The sequence below is a fragment of the Mesoplodon bidens genome (assembly GCF_964165515.1).
Source record: "Mesoplodon bidens genome assembly, chromosome: 5".
NCBI classification, from domain to species: Eukaryota; Metazoa; Chordata; class Mammalia; order Artiodactyla; family Ziphiidae; genus Mesoplodon; species Mesoplodon bidens.
Genome location: NC_138161.1, coordinates 130,826,845 through 130,845,768, shown reverse-complemented (window position 1 = coordinate 130,845,768; position 18,924 = coordinate 130,826,845). Strand labels below are relative to the sequence as shown.

Genomic DNA, 18,924 nt, shown 5'->3' with positions numbered 1-18,924 from the left:
CGGGCCTCTCACTGTTGTGGCCTCTCCCATTGCGGAGCACAGGCTCCGGACATGCAGGCTTAGCGGCCATGGCTCACGGGCCCAGCCGCTCCGCGCCATGTGGGGTCTTCCCGGACCGGGGCACGAACCTGATGTCCCCTGCATCGGCAGGCGGACTCTCAACCACTACGCCACCAGGGAAGCCCCTGTTTGTAGATTTTCTGATGATGCCCATTCTAACTGGTGTGAGGTGTTACTTCACTGTAGTTTTGATTTGCATTTCTCTAATTACTAGTGATGTTGAGCACCTTTTCATGTGCTTCTTGGCCATCTGTATGTCTTCTTTGGAGAAATGTCTATTTAGGTCTTCTGCCCATTTTTGGATTGGGCTGTTTGTTTCTTTAATATTGAGCTGCATGAGCTGTTTATATATTTTGGAGATTAATCCTTTGTCGGTTGCTTCATTTGCAAATATTTTCTCCCATTCTGAGGGTTGTCTTTTCGTCTTGTTTATGGTTTCCTTTGCTGTGCAAAAGCTTTCAAGTTTCATTAGGTTCCACTTTTTTATTTTTGTTTTTATTTCCATTTTTCTAGGAGGTGGGTCAAAAAAAGATCTTGCTGTGATTTACGTCAAAGAGTGCTCTTCCTATGTTTTCCTCTAAGAGTTTTATAGTGTCTGGTCTTACATTTAGGTCTCAAATCCATTTTGAGTTTATTTTCGTGTATGGTGTTAGAGAGTGTTCTAATTTCATTCTTTTACATGTAGCTGTCCAGTTTTACCAGCACCATTATTGAAGAGACTGTCTTTTCTCCATTGTATATCCTTAACTCCTTTGTCATACATGAGTTGACCATAGGTGCGTGGGTTTATCTCTGGGCTTTCTATCTTGTTCCATTGATCTGTGTTTCTGTTTTTGTGCCAGTACCATGTTGTCTTGATTATTGTAGCTTTGTAGTATAGTCTGAAGTCAGGGAGTCTGATTCCCCCAGCTCCGTTTTTTCCCCTCAAGACTGCTTTGGCTATTCGGGGTCTTTTGTGTCTCCATACAAATTTTAAGATTGTTTGTTCCAGTTCCATAAAAAATGCCATTGGTAATTTTATAGGGATGGCATTGAATCTGTAGATTGCTTTGGCTAATATAGTCATTTTCACAATATTGATTCTTCCAATCCAAGAACATGGTATATCTCTCCATCTGTTGGTATCATCTTTAATTTCTTTCATCAGTGTCTTACAGTTTTCTGCATACAGGTCTTTTGTCTCCCTAGGTAGGTTTATTCCTAGGTATTTTATTCTTTTTGTTGCAGTGGTAAATGGGAGTCTTTCCTTAATTTCTCGTTCAGATTCTTCATCATTGGTGTATAGGAATGCAAGGGTTTTCTGTGCATTAATTTTGTATCCTGCAAATTTACCAGATTCATTGATTAGCTCTAGTAGTTTTCTGGTAGCATCTTTAGGATTCTCTATGTATAGTATGATGTCATCTGCAAGCAGTGACAGCTTTACTTCTTCTTTTACAATGTGTATTCCTTTTATTTCTTTTTCTTCTCTGATTGCCATGGCTAGGACTTCCAAAACTATGTTGAATAATAGTGGTGAGAGTGGACATCCTTGTCTTGTTCCTGATCTTAGAGGAAATGCTTTCAGGTTTTCACCATTGAGAATGATGTTTGCTGTGGGTTTGTTGTATATGGCCTTTATTATGTTGAGGTAGGTTCCCTTTATGCCCACTTTCTGGAGAGTTTTTATCATAAATTGGTGTTGAATTGTGCCAGAAGCTTTTTCTGCATCTATTGAGATGATCATATGGTTTTTATTCTTCAATTTGTTAATATGGTTTTTCACATTGATTGTTTTGCGTATATTGAAGAATCCTTGCATCCCTGGGATAAATCCCACTTGATCATGGTGTATGATCCTTTTAATTTGTTGTTGGATTCTGTTTGCTAGTATTTTGTTGAGGATTTTTGCATCTCTATTCATCAATGATATTGGTCTGTAATTTTCTTTTTTTGTAATATCTTTGTCTGGTTTTAGTATCAGGGTGATGGTGGCCTCATAGAATTAGTTTGGGAGTGTTCCTTCCTCTGCAGTTTTTTGGAAGAGTTTGAGAAAGATCAGTGTTAGCTCTTCTGTAAATGTTTGATAGAATTCACCTGTGAAGCCATCTGGTCCTGGACTTTTGTTTGTTGGAAGATTTTCAGTCACAGTTTCAATTTCATTACTTGTGATTGGTCTGTTTGTATTTTCTATTTCTTCATGGTTCAGTCTTGGAAGGTTATACCTTTCTAAGAATTTGTCCGTTTCTTCCAGGTTGTCCATTTTATTGTCATAGAATTGCTTGTAGTAGTGTCTTAGGATGCTTTGTATTTCTGCGGTGTCTGTTGTAACTTCTCCTTTTTCACTTCTAATTTTATTGATTTGAGTCCTCTCCCTCTTTTTCTTGATGAGTCTGGCTAATGGTGTATCAATTTTATTTTTCTTCTCAAAAAACAAGCTTTTAGTTTTATTGATCTTTGCTATTGTTTTCTTTGTTTCTGTATCATTTATTTCTGCTCTGGTCTTTATGATTTCTTTCCTTCTGCTAACTTTGGGTTTTGTTTGTTCTTCTTTCTCTAGTTCCTTTAGGTGTAAGGTTAGATTGTTTATTTGAGATGTTTCTTGTTTCTTGAGGTAGGCTTATATAGCTATAAACTTCCCTCTTAGAACTGCTTTTGCTGCATCCCATAGGTTTTGGATCGTCATGTTTTCATTGTTATTTGTCTCTAGATATTTATTGATTTCCTCTTTGCCTTCTTCAGTGATCTCTTGGTTATTTAGTAATGTATTGTTTAGCCTCCATGTGTTTGTGTTTTTTACTTTTTTTTTGCTGTATTTCATTTCTAATCTCATAGCGTTGTGGTCAGAAAAGATGCTTGATATGATTTCAGTTTTCTTAAATTTACTGAGGCTTGATTTGTGACCCAAGATGGGATCTGTCCTGGAGAATGTTCCATGCATACTTGAGAAGAAAGTGTAATCTGCTGTTTTTGAATGGAATGTCCTGTAAATATCAATTAAATCTATTTGGTCTGTTGTGTCATTTAAAGCTTCTGTTTCCTTATTTATTTTCATTTTGGATTATCTGTCCATTGCTGTAAGGGAGGTGTTAAAGTCCCCCACTATTATTGTGTTACTGTCGATTTCCTCTTTTATAGCTGTTAGCAGTTGCCTTATGTATTGAGGTGCTCCTATGTTGGATGCATATATATTTATAATTGTTATATCTTCTACTTGGATTGATCCCTTGATCATTATGTAGTATTCTTCCTTGTCTCTTGTAACATTCTTTATTTTCAAGTCTATTTTATCTGAGTATTGCTGTTCCAGCTTTTGATTTCTATTTGGTTGGAATATCTTTTTCCATCCCCTCACTTTAAGTCTGTATGTGTCCCTAGGTCTGAAGTGGGTCTCTTGTAGGCAGCATATAGGTGGGTCTTGTTTTTGTTTTCATTCGGTGACCCTGTGTCTTTTGGTTGGAGCATTTAATCCATTCATGTTTAAGGTAATTATCGATATGTATGTTCCCATGACCATTTTCTTAATTGTTTTGGGTTTGTTTTTGTAGGTCCTTTTCTTCTCTTGTGTTTCCCACTTAGAGAAGTTCCTTTAGCATTCATTGTAAAGCTGGTTTGGTGGTTCTGAATTCTCTTAGCTTTTACCTGTCTGTAAAGCTTTTGATTTTTGCATCGAATCTGAATGAGATTCTTTCCGGGTAGAGTAATCTTGGTTGTAGGTTCTTCCCTTTCATCACTTTAAGTATATCATGCCACTCCCTTCTGGCTTGTAGTGTTTCTGCTGAGAAATCAGCTGTTAACCTTATGGGAGTTCCCTTGTATGTTATTTGTCATTTTTCCTTTGCTGCTTTCAATAATTTTTCTTTGTCTTTAATTTTTGCCAATTCGATTACGATGTGTCTCGGCGTGTTTCTCCTTGGGTTTATCCTATATAGGACTCGCTGTGCTTGCCGGACTTGGGTGGCTATTTCCTATCCCATGTTAAGGAAGTTTTCGACTGTAATCTCTTCAAATATTTTCTTTGGTCCTTTCTCCCTCTCTTCTCCTTCGGGGACCCCTATAATGCGAATGTTGTTGTGTTTAATGTTGTCCCAGAGGTCTCTTAGGCTGTCTTCATTTCTTTTCATTCTTTTTTCTTTATTCTGTTCCTCAGCAGTGAATCCCACCATTTTGTCTTCCAGGTCACTTATCCGTTCTTCTGCCTCAGTTATTCTGCTATTGATTCCTTCTAGTGTAGTTTTCATTTCAGTTATTGTATTGTTCATCTCTTTTTGTTTGTTCTTTAATTCTTGTAGGTCTTTGTTCAACATTTCTTGCATCTTCTCGATCTTTGCCTCTGATCTTTTTCCGAGGTCCTGGATTATCTTCACTATCATTCTTCTGAATTCTTTTTCTGGAAGGTTGCCTATCTCCACTTCATTTAGTTGTTTTTCTTGGGTTTTATCTTGTTCCTTCATCTGGTACATAGCCCTCTGCCTTTTCATCTTGTGTCTTTCTGTGAATGTGGTTTTTGTTCCGTAGGCTGCTAGATTGTAGTTCTTCTGGCTTCTGCTGTCTGCCCTCTGGTGAATGAGGCTATCTAAGAGGGTTATGCAAGTCTCCTGATGGGCCGGTCTGGTGGGTGGGTAGAGCTGACTGTTGCTCTGGTAGGCAGAGCTCAGTAAAACTTTAATCCACTTGACTGCTGATGGGTGGGGCTGGCTTCCCTCCCTGTTTGTTGTTTGGCCTGAGGCAACCCAACACTGGAGCCCACCTGGGCTCTTTGGTGGGGCTAATGACAGACTCGGGAGGGCTCACGCCAAGGAGTACTTCCCAGAACTTCTGCTGCCAGTGTCCTTGTCCCCACGGTGAGCCACAGCCACCGCCTGCCTCTTCAGGAGACCCTCCAACACTATCAGGTAGGTCCGGTTCTTTCTCCCCTGAGATCAGTGCTCCTGCTGGGTCCCGATATGCACTGTGTGTGCCCTCCAAGAGTGGAGTCTCTTGCTTCCTCCAGTCCTGTCAGAGTCCTGCAGTCAAATCCCACTAGGCTTCAAAGTCTGATTCTCTAGGAATTCCTCTTCCCATTGCTGAACCCCCAGGTTGGGAAGCTGGATATGGGGCTCAGAACCTTCACTCCAGTGCGTGGACTTCTGTGGTATAAGTGTTCTGCAGTCTGTGAGTTACCCATCCAGCAGTTATGGGATTTGATTTTACTGTGATTGCGCCCCTCCTACCATCTCATTGTGGCTTCTCCTTTGTCTTTGGATGTGGGGTACCTTTTTTGGTGAGTTCCAGTGTCTTTCTGTCGGTGATTGTCCAGCAGCTAGTTGTGATTCTGGTGTTCTCCAAAGAGGGAGTGAGAGCACGTCCTTTTACTCTGCCATCTTGGTTCCTAGTCTCCTCATTGTGGTTTTGATTTGCACTTCCGTAATAGTGATGTTGATTATCTTTTCAGTGCCTTTTGTCCATCTGTGTGTCTTCTTTGGAAAATTGACTTTTCAGGTCCTGTGCTCATTGTTACATTGGGTTGTTTGTTTTTTTGCTCTTGAGTTTTATGAGTTCTTTATATATTTTGTATAGTAACCCCTTATCAGACGTATGATTTGCAAATATCTTTTCCCATTCAGTAGGTTGTCTTTTCATTTTATAGGTGATTTCCTTTGCTCTGCAGAAGTTTTTTAGTTTGATGTAGTCCCATTTGTTTTTGTTTGTGTCCTTTGCCTGAGGAGACATACTCAGAAACGTATTGCTAAGGGTGATATTAAAGAGTGCACTGCCTATGGTTTCTTCTATTGAGTTTTATGGTTTTAAGTCTTACATGAAGTCTTTAATCTGTTTTGAGTTGATTTTTGTGTATGGTATGGGATAGTGGTCTAGTTTCATTTTTTACCATATGACTGTCTGGTTTTCCCAACATTTATTGAAGAGATGATCCTTTCTCCATTGTGGTTCTCTGCTCCTTTGTCACAAATTAATTATCCATGTAGGTATGGATTTGTTCTTGTGCTCTCAGCTGTGTTCCATTAATCTATGTCTGTTTTTCTGTCAGTACTATGCTGTTTGGTTACTATAGCTTTGAATTACAATGTGAAATTAGGGAGCGTGATGTCTCCAGCTTTGTTCTTTTACTTAGGATTGCTTTGGCTATTTGTGGTCTTTTGTAGTTACATGTAATTTTAGGATTTTTTGTTCTATTTCTGTGAAAAATGTCCTTGGGATTTTGATAGACATTGCATTGAATCTGTAGACTGCTTTAGATAATATGAACCTTTTAACAATGTTAATTCTTTCAGTCCATGAGCATGGAATATATTTTCATTTCTTTGTGTCTGCAGTTTCATTCAACAGTGTTTTTCAGTGTACAGGTCTTTCACTTTCTTGGTTAAATTTATTCCTAGGTATCTTATTCTTTTTGTTGTGATTGTAAATTGGATTGTTCTCTTAATTTCTCTCTGCTAATTTGTTTTTAGTGTATACAAATGCAGTAGATTTTTGCATATTAATTTTGTACTCTGCAACTTTACTGTATTTTTTCATTATTTCTAACAGTTTTCTGTTGCAGTCTTTAGGGTATTTTTTTTAAGATTCTTTTTTTTTTATGTGGACCATTGTTTAAGTCTTTATTGAATTTGTTACAATATGGCTTCTGTTTTATGATTTGGTTTTTTGGCCGTGAGGCATGTGGGATCTTAGCTCCCCGACCAGGATTGAACCTGTACCCCCTGCATTGGAAGCTGAAGTCTTAACCACTGGACTGCCAGGGGAGTCCCCTAGGGTTTTTTATATATAAAAGCATGTCATCTGCAAATAGTGACAGTTTTACTTCTTCCAATTTGGATGCCTTTTATTTCTTCTTCTTGCCTAATTGCTCTGGCTAGGACTTCAATGAGATGTTGAATAAGAGTGGCAAGAGTGGGCATCCTTGTCTTATTCCTCAATTTAGAGGGATAGCTTTCAGTTTTTCACTGTTGAGTGCGATGTTAGTTGTGGGTTTGTTGTATATGACCTTTATTATGTTGAGGTACATTGCTTCTATACCCATTTTATTGAGAGTTTTTACATAAATGAGTGTTGAATCTTGTCAAATGCTTTTTCTGCATCTGTTGAAATGATCAAATGATTTTTATCTTTCATTTGTTAATGTCATGTATCACATTGATTTGTGAATGTTGAACTATCCTTGCATCCCTGAAATAAATTCTACTTGATTATGATTATCCTTTAAAGTGTTGTTGTATTCAGTTTGCTAGTATTTTGTTGAGGATTTTGCATCTATGTTCATCAGAGATACTGGCCTATAATTTTTTTTGCGTGTGTGTTGTCCTTGTCTGGTTTTGGGATCAGGGTACACACTAAATGTTGGGAATAGTTTGTATGAGTCTCAGAGGTTGGAAAGAATTGATGTTTTGGAGAAACCTGTTTACTAACCTTTTAAAATTAAAATTTTGCTTATTTTGTTTCATTTGTTGGAAATGATCAAATTGTCACAGAATCTGAAAAAAGTTGGTTGACAGTAAAAGTAAAACATCTTAGATGAGGCTTGCTTTTAGTTTAGATGGCTTCATGTTAGAGAAATTAGCTGGGCAACCTTCAGTTTCCTTGCAAAGAACTATTGGGTATCTTATTTTTGCTTAAAAAGTTAAGCCCTGTTTTTGTTTTTTTCACTTTTCCTCATGACAGTCTCTCAACCATTTCATTAAAAGCATTAAAAACAATGCTTTATGGAAACTTAACTGTAGTATATATTAGTAGTTCTCAGTTGAACTCTTGGAAGTCATGATGCTTTTTAAGGAATACTATGAAGTTATTGATATATTCACTTGTATGAATTGAGAACACTGTTTTGGAGGAAATTTTATAGTACCATATATATGTAATAAACATACATGACCATGAGCACATTTGTAAAAAAAAAAACCCGTCTATTTAATGCAATGTGATTTGGCTATTATAAATTTTACACTAAAATAGTTAACTAGCTGTTCAGGTATTTTTTCTGTTAGTGCTTTCTATAGTACATATCTTTTTGATGTGTTTTGTAGTATAAGATACATTTATGGAGAAAAATAAATTGAAATTACTACCTATTAAATCTTTTTTCAAATTAGGAAAAGGTTACCATTATTTTAGCAGTGGGGCATTTTGGTCAAGTTTTTGAAATCCCAGTGATACACAAGAGTAGCTTGAGAACCAATGGAATATGAGCTTATTCAGAGGCTTTCTTATGGTGATGGTTAGCTGTTTTATGAGTGTTATTTGCTACTGAACTAGTTGATGTCAGAATGTGAGTCATCTTCAGAATTAAAGATTATTTGGAAAGCAAATTCCTGAAAGTAATGTTGGTCTTAAACACTTACTGAATGCATCCCCGTCTGTAAAATGAAGTTTAGAATATAGTTTTGTGTAGATGAGTTGCATGGTATTGTCACAAACTTAAATGTGAGGTTAGGATTACTCTGCTGCTTGGGGAAGTTTTTAAATTTTGCAACTACCAGAACAGCATTAGATGAGTAACTGGCATCTGTGCTCTTAAGCCATATGGATAACCACATGTCCCAGCCCCAGCCCTGAGGTTCTCAGATTCACAAGGCCAGTAGAAAATTAACAACATCAAGAGTTGGTTCCTCAAAATTAAAAACTTGGGTATCAAAGGACACTATGCAGAGTGAAAAGACAACCCATGGAATTGGTGAAAATATATTTCAATCATGTATATCATAAGGGAAAAATATATGCAGAATATATAAAGAACTTTCAAAACTCAACAACAACCACCACCCGATTAAAAATGGGCAAAGGACAAGACATGGAAGCAACCTAAGTGTCATCGACAGATGAATGGATAATGAAGATGTGGTGTGTATATATATGTGTATATATATATATATATACACACACACACACACACACACACAATGGAATATTACTCAGCCAGAAAAAGAATGAAATAATGCCATTTGCAGCAACATGGATGGACCTAGAGATTATCATACTAAGTGAAGTAAGTCATAGAAAGACAAATATCATATGATATCACTTATATGTGGAATCTAAAAAACAAAATGGTACAAATGAACTTATTTACAAAACAGAAATAGACTCAAAGACATAGAAAACAAACTTATGGTTACCAAAAGGGAAAGGTAGAGGGGGAGGGATAACTTAGGAGTTTGGGATCAACATACACACACTACTATATATAACATAGATAAACAACAAGGTCCTATGGTATAGGGCTATACAGCAAACTATATTCACTATCTTGTAATAACCTATAATGTAAAATAATCTGGAAAAGAATACACACACACACACACACACACACACACACACACATATATCCGAATCACTTTGCTGTACTAGAAACTAACAACAGTGTAAATCAGCTACACTTCAATTTAAAAAATGGGCAATGGATTTGAATAATTATTTCTCCAATGAAGATATACAGAAGGCTAATAAGCATATGAAAAGAGGTCAGCATCACTAATCATTAGCGAAGTGCAAATCAAAGCCACAATGAGATACCACTTTGTATCCATTACTGTGGCTGTTATCAAACAGAAAATAAGTGTTGTCAAGGATATGAAGAAATTGGAACCCTTATGTATTGCTGGTGGGAATGTAAAATGGTGCAGCTGTTGTGGAAAATGGTATGTGATTCCTCAAATAAATTGAATATAGAATTACTATATAATCCAGCAATTTCACTTCTGGATATATACCCAAAAGAAGCAGGGACTCAGGTATTTGTACACCCATGTTCAAAGCAGCATTGTTCACAGTAGTCAAAAGGTGGCAGCAATCAAAGCATCCATTGATGGATAAATGGATAAACAAAATGTAAACACATATAATGGAATATTATTCAGCCTGAAAAGAGAAGGAAATTCTGACATATTCTACAATGTGGATGAATCTTTTTTTTTTTTTTTTTTTTTGCAGTACACGGGCCTCTCACTGTTGCGGCCTTTCCCGTTGCGGAGCACAGGCTCCGGACACGCAGGCTCAGCGGCCGTGGCTCACAGGCCCAGCCGCTCTGCAGTATGTGGGATCTTCCCGGACCGGGGCATGAACCCGTGTCCCCTGCATCGGCAGGCTGACTCTCAATCACTGCACCACCAGGGAAGCCCGTGGACAAATCTTAAAGACATGCTAAGTGAAATAAGCCAGACATAAATAGACATGAAGTGATTCCACTTATTTCAGTTACCTGATGTAGAGTAGTCAAATTCATAGAGATAGAAAGTAGAATAGTGGTTGCTTGGAGGCTAGGGGGAGGGGGAATGGGAAATCAGTATTTAATGGGTACAGAGTTTCACTTTGGGAAGAGGAAAAAGTTCTGGATGGTGGTGATGGTTGCACAACCATTTGAATGTAGTTAATGTCACTAACCTAAACTTTACACTTAAAAATGTTTAAAATGGTAAATTTTATGTTGTGTGTATTATACCATATTAAAAAAAATGAGACTGAAGGCCTTCTAAAAAAGGTCACTGAAGAGTTAAAACAGTTATTTATTCACTGAATTAATAAAACTTATTATACAAATTATCAAACATATAGAAAAGTAGATAAATAGTATAATGAACCTCAATATAATCTTCTCCTAGATTTAACGTTGATTAGTGTTTTGGTTTATTTTTTTTTTTTGGCTGGAGAATTTTAAAGTAAATTACAGATATCATGACATTTCATTCCTAAGCATTTCAGTAGGCAGTCTAGAAATAGGGACTTTCTCATATGACCACAATACTGTCATCATACCTAAGGAAATCAACAATTATTTTTAAAAAGTTATCTAATATCTAGACTACATTCACATTGTCCCTCTTGTTCCTAAATTGTATTTTTATTGTTGGTTTGCTTGAACCTGTGTTTGGCATTTGGATGTAATGTTTTTTATCTCTTTTAATGTACAACAGTCTCATGCTGTTCTCCCATTCTGTCCCCTTACACTGTTCTGTTTATTCCATTTAATTTTATAGAAATTGGTGCAATGCCCTCAAGTAACGCATCCATCTTATTTTACTTATTTAATTCTATTCCATGTATTGCTTGTAAACTTGAAGTTAGAGCTAAAGGCTTGTTAGAACTGGGTTAAAATAATTTTGGCAAGAATACATCTTAGGTGATATAGACTGATGAAAAGTAGAATGAGAATTTGCCAGTTGGAAAACCCTTTAGACAGAGTCAAGTAGCTAATTTCAGATAAAATGTTTGTTTATAATTAGTAGTAGAATTTTGTCAAATAGAAGGCAAAATTAGGTATGATCAGAGATGGTGGCAATGGATACATCTCTAGAAACCTGTTTGGTGTCTCTCAAGGATTTTTACAGTTAACCTACATACAGTCTTTACAGTTTTCACCAATTAGAAAGTCATTTTTACAATAAATAATGTTGCCTAGTGATACAGTTGACAGTCTATATTTATCCCAACCCAGTAGTTTAAGTGCTGGGAGAAAGTAACAAAGGATTTAAGCTTGTTAACCTTTCCTTCCAGAAAACTTCTTGGAGAAGGGAAGATTTAACAACAAAAAAACCCTATTGTGCTTTTTTTGGAGACTGCATTAACAAACATGGACCTTTTTCAAGAAACTGCGTGTATCTATACATACATAAAATTTTGCATGGGATTTTATAGGATTCATAGTTTTTCCCTAAATTTTTCTTTGTAGGTAGAGTATATTTTAGTTTCTGGATAATACACGAATAAAAATTTAGTGCTGGCAACAGCAGGGTGCATTCTTGAAACAGTGAGTTGATCAGAGCAAGAGCAAGGGCACCTGTTCGATTACTGGAAACTTAAATTGTTTAGTTTGGACAGACTCTTTTTTTTTTTAAACAATTTTTGTTTTTGGCCACACTGCGCGGCATGTGGGATCTTAGTTCCCCGACCAGTGATCAAACCTGGGCCCTCGGCAGTGAAAGTGTGGAGTCCTGACCACTGACCGCGAGGGAATTCCCTGGACAGATTCTTAAAATGTGAAAATTGTAGACCTTTTTGCCTCTTCTCCAACATTTACTTCTGTTGACTAACTGCCTTCCTTCCTCCACATTCATTTTAAAGTTGTTTTTTTCTAGTCTTTTGTGAAATCAATCTCTTTCTCTCTTTCTTTTCTCTGCTTTCTCTTTCTACCTAAATTTAGATATTCAGAGTTTTCTTTAGCCCTCTTCTCTTTTTAATTTTTATTTTACATTAAGATCAATTTAGTTATCTCCTGTTTGTTGATGATTCCTAAATCTCTCTTATGCCTTGGGTAGAGCTCCTGACTTCTATTTATCACTGTTTACATGTCCACTAGAATGTTTTATAAACATTAAGTGAAAAAATTCCCGAATTGCTCTCACTTCCACTAACTGTAGTTCTCCTTCTGTATTTTCTCTCTCATCAACTGGCATCACCACCCAAACTCTTTTCCTCCTGTATTTCACTGTTGTGTTAAGTCCTTATATGCATTTTTGTATTTATTCACCACAGTTGTCTTTTAAATCCTAAATAATCTCCTTTTACAGATGAAGCAATTTAATAATTTTGCCTCAGAATCACACTGTTAGCATGTGGCAGTGCTGAGATGTAAACTTAGGTCTGTCTAATACTAGATCTCATATTTCTTACCACAGTTATACTACTACCACTCACTTCTGTGACTTTAATCTAAAAAAATTAAGGATGCACCTGTAAGGTTTAACTATAAGAATATTTATTGCAGAGTTTATAAGAAGAAGCAAATTCAGCCTCCAACAATAGGGATTCCATTAAATCCATTATAGAACATTTATACGAAATATCATGTGGTCATTATACATCCTGTTTTAGACCAGTAGTTTTCATTTTGTATATCAAAGTCATATATGGGAACCCAGTATATGAGATAGATTTTTTTAAAAAGTAGTGTTTGAAAGGGGTGGAAGCCCTAGCGGGTCTCATGGACTGCTGTCTGTAAGGGTTCCTGAGGGGATGTTATTGTACAGGGTTTGAAAGTTTTAATTTTTTCAAATATAGTAATGAATTAGGAAAATATTCATAATACAGTAAGTGAAGAGAATAGTTAACAAAACAACATGTATAGTGTATCCCAGTTTTGCTAAATATATATTTGAATTTACACGTAACTAAAAGAATGGGAGGTTATACATCAAAATATGAACACTGGTTATTCTTTTATTTGGTGATTATGAGTGATTTTAATTTTTCACACATTTTCTACAATGAACAAGAATTAGTTTTGTAAATAGAGACTTTAAAAAGTCCTGAATGTGTTATTTTAAAAAAGGCAATAAAAAGTATAACCAAAACCCACTGCATATTATTAAGTACACACACACACACACACACACACACACACAGCAAAAGAAGTAAATACTCCAGTGGCTGCTGTGCCATGAACATTGGTTTGAAGCCCTTTGAGTACCCGTGTAAGCATAGGTCCATTACTCTACCTTTTGGACATCAACCTTGGATATTGATGCTATTTTCATTTGGGCTTTTTAGCATGTAGACTTCAGAGGCAGATTGCCTGGGTTTGAATACTGGCTCTGCTATTATTCATTATTTGATCTCGGACAAGTTCCCTAATAGGGCCTAAGTTTTCCCCAACCGTGAAATGCTACCTCATAGGGTGTTGTTAGGATTAGATGACTTAAGTTCAATAACATGCTTAAAGCAATGCCTGGTTAGTAAGTGGTCAGTTATAGTTGTTGTGATTATTATCATTTCTATTCTTAAGAGTTATTTCACCTCTAAACTCTCAGTTCATCTCGCTCCCCTAACGTTAGCTGGGAATTCCAAAACTTTACAAGGGAAGTCATAGTTCTTATTCAGGTTAAGTTTCCCAAACAGGTCAGTGGTCAATATACTGTGTATTTATTTTTTCTAGCAAAATTTAGTAGCAAATATACCTTATTTTATAAGGATTTATATGTTTTTTATGGTATGATTTCTGCCTAGATATTGTATAATGTGGTTATGATGGGGGTCCCCAAGACCACCCCCAAGTTCAGTGATTCACTAGAAGGACTTACAGGACTCAGCATATGATTGTACTCATGACTATGATTTATTACAGTGAAAGGATACAAAGCAGAGTTGGCAAAGGGAAAAGACACACGGGGTAAAATCCAGAGAAAACCAGGTGTGAGCTTTTAAGAGTCTCTCTCAGTGGAGTCGCAGGGGATATGCTTAATTTCTCAGCAGTGAGTTATGATGACACATGTGAAATGTCTACCAGGGGAGCTCATTAGAGGTTCAGTGCCCAGGGTTTATATTGGGGGCTATTCAGGTAGGCACCCTCCACCTAGCACATACCAAAATTTCAGACTCCCAGAAAGAAAGTAGGTATTCAACATAAACCACATTGTTTGCAGAATTTAGGCACAGTGAGCTTGTTCTTACCAGAGAACGATGGGAACCCTCCTGAAATCTTCAGTTCTCAGATGCCAGCGAAGAGCCAGCCTTGCAAGCAGGCCTTTCTAAGGATAGCAGTCTCAGTCCTGCTGTGTTAAATCTTTTCTCAAGAGAGCTATATTATAAAATGTATTTTACCTAAGAAACTAATACCAACAAATCTATGCATTTTAAAAACAGCTTTATTGAGATACGATACACCATAAAATTTACCCATTTAAAGTAAAAAGTGCAGTGATTTTTAATTTATTTATAGAGTTGTGCAATCATCGGCGCAATCTAATTTTAGAACATTTTCATCATCCCGAAAAGAAACCCCATTTCCATGAGTAGCCATTCCCATTTCTATTTGTCCCCCCTCTCTCCCTGATTCTTACTCCCATCCCCAGGCAATCACTAATTTACTTTCTGTCTCTGGGATAAATCTATATGTTTAACGTATTTTCACCTTTATTTCATCTCTGTTATTAATGGCTTTGTAAGATGGCAGTTCAAAAATTATTCAAGGGTATCCTTCTTTCAGTGTGTGTCAAAGAGTCATTGTGAGTCTCTCTGGTAGTCTCTAAGTCCAGAGCTTTACCGACAGCAATCATCATCAAAATTGCTATTACATGAATTTGTGGTATTTAATGAAATAATTCATTATAAAGGCTCTTGTCTTTGTAAACTTCATCCTCACCATTTAAGAAGTATGTTATACAATTGGTTGAAGCTTACCAATGAGAATTTTGTTACTTATTTGGTTAACATTGAGTTCTTTCATGGTACCTTTTTGCTGTAAGATAGATAGGGATTCATGTAGAGAATTGGATGAGTTTGGGAGAGGTAGCTGCACTATTGCCATTGGGATGTAGAGAGGCAAAAAGGTATGGATATATTGCTAGGAGGAAAAGGGCAAAAAGTATTACTTTATAATAAATGGCCAGTTTAAAAAAGTACTCTCTAATGTGGGTACAATATTCAAGAATAAATAAAAAGTAAATTTACAAATTATAAAATTCTTTGTAAAAAATTTTAAATCAAAGGTGCTTGTGCATTTTTTAATCATTATTTTGATTGAAATCTTGCTTGTCCCATAATTGAGTTGGTAGACAAGCTGTACTACAAACTGAGAACTGTGGGAGGATCATTATTTTGTGGCTAAAACATAGAACTTAGTCACCATGAGTTACATAGGTATTGACTAACACTGGGTGTTTACCTAAATGTCCAAATCTGTGTAAACAATTATGCTTTTGAAATACAAGTTTCATTTTACTCTTAATCCATGTTTGTAATTAAGAGATATTTTTGGACATCAGGAACTAATATATCAAATAACTTATTTTCAAGGACAATGCACCAGAATTTATTGTTATTCATCTACTTGTCTTCCAGGTGATTTTACAGCGAGATGCTGCTCTCCATCGGGATGCTCATGCTGTCGGCCACACAAGTCTATACCATCTTGACTGTCCAGCTCTTTGCATTCCTAAACCTACTGCCTGTAGAAGCGGACATTTTAGCAGTAAGTAAATTTAAACAGTAAAATTTATTCATGTCTAAAAACATCCCTTAAAAGAAAAGTTTTTAAAAAGACCTAAATGATGGAGTGTTATACAATAACAAAATAATGGAATCTTACAAAGTGTTTACAAACATACAGGTGCACGTGCATAGCTATTACTTGAAAGTGGGGGACCTTGCTCATTATTTTATTCCTTGATGTTTAATAAGATCTCATGTACAATAAGTACGTGATAAATGTTGTTGCTCTTGAGAGTGTGTGCTTGAGTACTGATGAGCACATATATTTAAATGCTGTGTGTTTTATGTAGAATCTTACTGTTTTTCTTGGTAATTGGTGTATCTATAATGACCTTGATAGTGATATTTTAAAAAATTGTACAAGATGTCCATAGAAAATTTCAACCTAAAGTTAACATTAATGAGTCAGAAGAGAAGCATAATGGTCTTATCTCTTTTCTTTTCCTTTCTTAAGAGTTCTATTAATACTTTTCCTTGGTTTAGATTACATCATGGACAGCGAAGGCATTAACAAATCTCTTGACCCTGTCAGTTTATCTTGCACGATGTACAATCTCAGAAAATTTTATATGAATAACATTTAATCTGTACGAAGTTATCTTTTCATTTGATAATTCTCATGAATTCCTTATATAGTGATGAGCTAGTTCAGGAGTATAAAGTATATCAAAGTAACCTAAAATATTTCTGGCATCTCTCTTTTCATAAGATAAATGTATAAATCATTGTGATTTTCCAGGGGCTCTTTGAGAAATCCCAAAGATAATTTTAATTTTGAAAGACATCTAATGTTCATTTTGGCAGCACATAAACTAAAATTGGAATGATATAAAGAAGATTAGCATGGCCCCTGCACAAGTATGACATGGAAATTTATAACGTGTTCCATATGTTTTCAGCAAATGGTGCCAGGAAAATTGAATATTCACATGCAAAAGAATGAAGTTGAGCTCTTACCTTACACCATATACAAAAGATTAACTTAAAGTGAATCAAAGACCTAAACATAAGAGCTGAGCTAATACTAAAAAAACACTTAGGAGAAAACATATGGGAAAAACTTCATGAGTTTGGATTTGGCAATGATTTCTTGGATATAACACCAGAAGCACAGGTGAAAAAAGAAAAACATAGATAAATTGGACTACATCAAAATTTAAAACATTTGTGCATTCAAAGAACATATCAAGAGAGTGAAGAGGAATCCCATGGAATGGGAGAAAATATTTGCAAATCATATATCTAATTAGGGGGTAACATCTAGAATATATAAAGAACTCCTACTGTTTAACAACAACAAAAAATAAACAACTAGATTTAAACATGGACAAAAAAATTGAATAGACAGTTCTCCAAAGAAGATGTACAAATGGCCAGTAAGCACAAGAAAAAATGTTCAAATCACTAATTATTAGAGAAATGCAAATCAAAACCACAATGAGATATCATATCATAACCATTAGGATGGCTGTTATCAAAAACCAGAAAATAAGTATTGACAAACATGTGGAGAAACTGGAACCCTTGGTATTGTTGGTGTGAATATAAAATGGTGCAGCCACTATGGAAATTGGTATGATGGTTCCTCACAGACCCGTGGATTTGCTCTTCTTATTGGACAGGCTTCCATTTGGACGAATTCTGCTGAGGGTCACCAAAAACCTGATGAGTTTTTCCTTCCATCTTGACTTTTTAATCTTGAGAGCTTGGCTTCCATCCAGACTGTTCACTCTGGTTTTCTGCCATCGATCCACTCTGAGCTTGGAGTTTTCTTTATACAGTCGACCCTTGAACAACACAGGTTTGAACTGCGTGGGTCCACTTACATGCAAATTTTTTCCAGTGAATATATTGGACTTTGTGTGTGTGTGTGTGTGACAGTTGGAAAAAACTTGCAGACCAATTGTGTAGCCTTTCAGCCAAGTTCACAAATTATCTCTTTCATTTCACCATTTCCTCAGACATTTCCTCCATACAGTCAGTTCTGGAGCCTGGGAAGTCCGAGATCCAGGTGCCAGCAGATTAGGTTCTTGGTGAAGGCCCTCTACCTGGCTTACAGATGGCCACCTTGCTGCTGTGTCCTCATATGGTGACAGAAGCAGGAAGCTCTGGTCTATCTTTCTCTTCTTATAAGGACACAAATCCCATCATGGTGACTCCACCCTCATAACCTCACCTAAACCTAATTACCTCCCAAAGACCTCACTTCCTAGGATGATCACATTTCCTTAGGGCTTCAATATATGAATTTTGGGGGGACACAAGTATTTATTCCTTAACAGTAGGTACTTAAGCCAAGTCCTCTGAACTTGGGGAAAGGATGGGAGAGTTGGGGCTTGGGTATTCCTCTGTAAGTCTCCCATGATGTATGTCTGAAGCAAGGTCCTGGCACAACACCGCATCTTGTGAGGCAGATGCAGGCAGCATAATGGCCTTATGTTTGATGGTGGATAGCAGAGTTTTTAGAGAAGAAGGTTGCTCCTCAAAACCTTTGTAGTCCTTTCTGGGCTACTGTCTTACTGTCCTCTACACTAGAAAGTGTATATATTTCCTATTTCTCATTTATGTGAAGTTAGAAAAGAATTAATTGTATCTGTACGTGTGATGTGTGTGTGTGTACGCCTATACTCTAGGTGCTATGCAAAGGATTTACTGGTTTTTCTTTCTGGGTGCAAGCGATTTGCTTAATGACATTAGGTGAGAAATAGAAGGGCCAGAATTGTTGCTGACCAAAGCTTAATGTGGTCCTCAGCCATGCTTTTTCATACTGTAGCTCTTGTAGAAGGGCCTAGAATCATTGTAGAACTTGAGAGAGCCAGGCTGGTTTCTATACCATAGCTTTTTGAGGGCATAGCACATCTAATCCCTATGAGATTTCTCACCCTCTGTTACCCTCTTTAGTAGGAAACTGGTTGATCAGAGTTTTCTAGAATAGTCTGGATCTTTTTGAGATGGAGTGGAAGTAGAACC

The 18,924-nt window shown here is 36.5% G+C and overlaps 1 protein-coding gene across 3 annotated transcripts in view; it reads left to right on the top strand.

Moving 5' to 3' along the window:
• The window catches only part of RNF13 (ring finger protein 13), a 214,870-nt gene that overhangs the window by 84,845 nt on the left and 111,101 nt on the right, over positions 1 to 18,924 (top strand). For all 3 annotated transcript variants that reach the window (XM_081234133.1, XM_081234134.1, XM_081234132.1), the window contains exon 2: positions 15,805 to 15,934. In XM_081234133.1, the coding sequence (XP_081090259.1) occupies positions 15,821 to 15,934 (114 nt within the window). In that variant the 5' untranslated portion in view covers positions 15,805 to 15,820. The remainder of the gene's footprint in view (positions 1 to 15,804; positions 15,935 to 18,924) is intronic.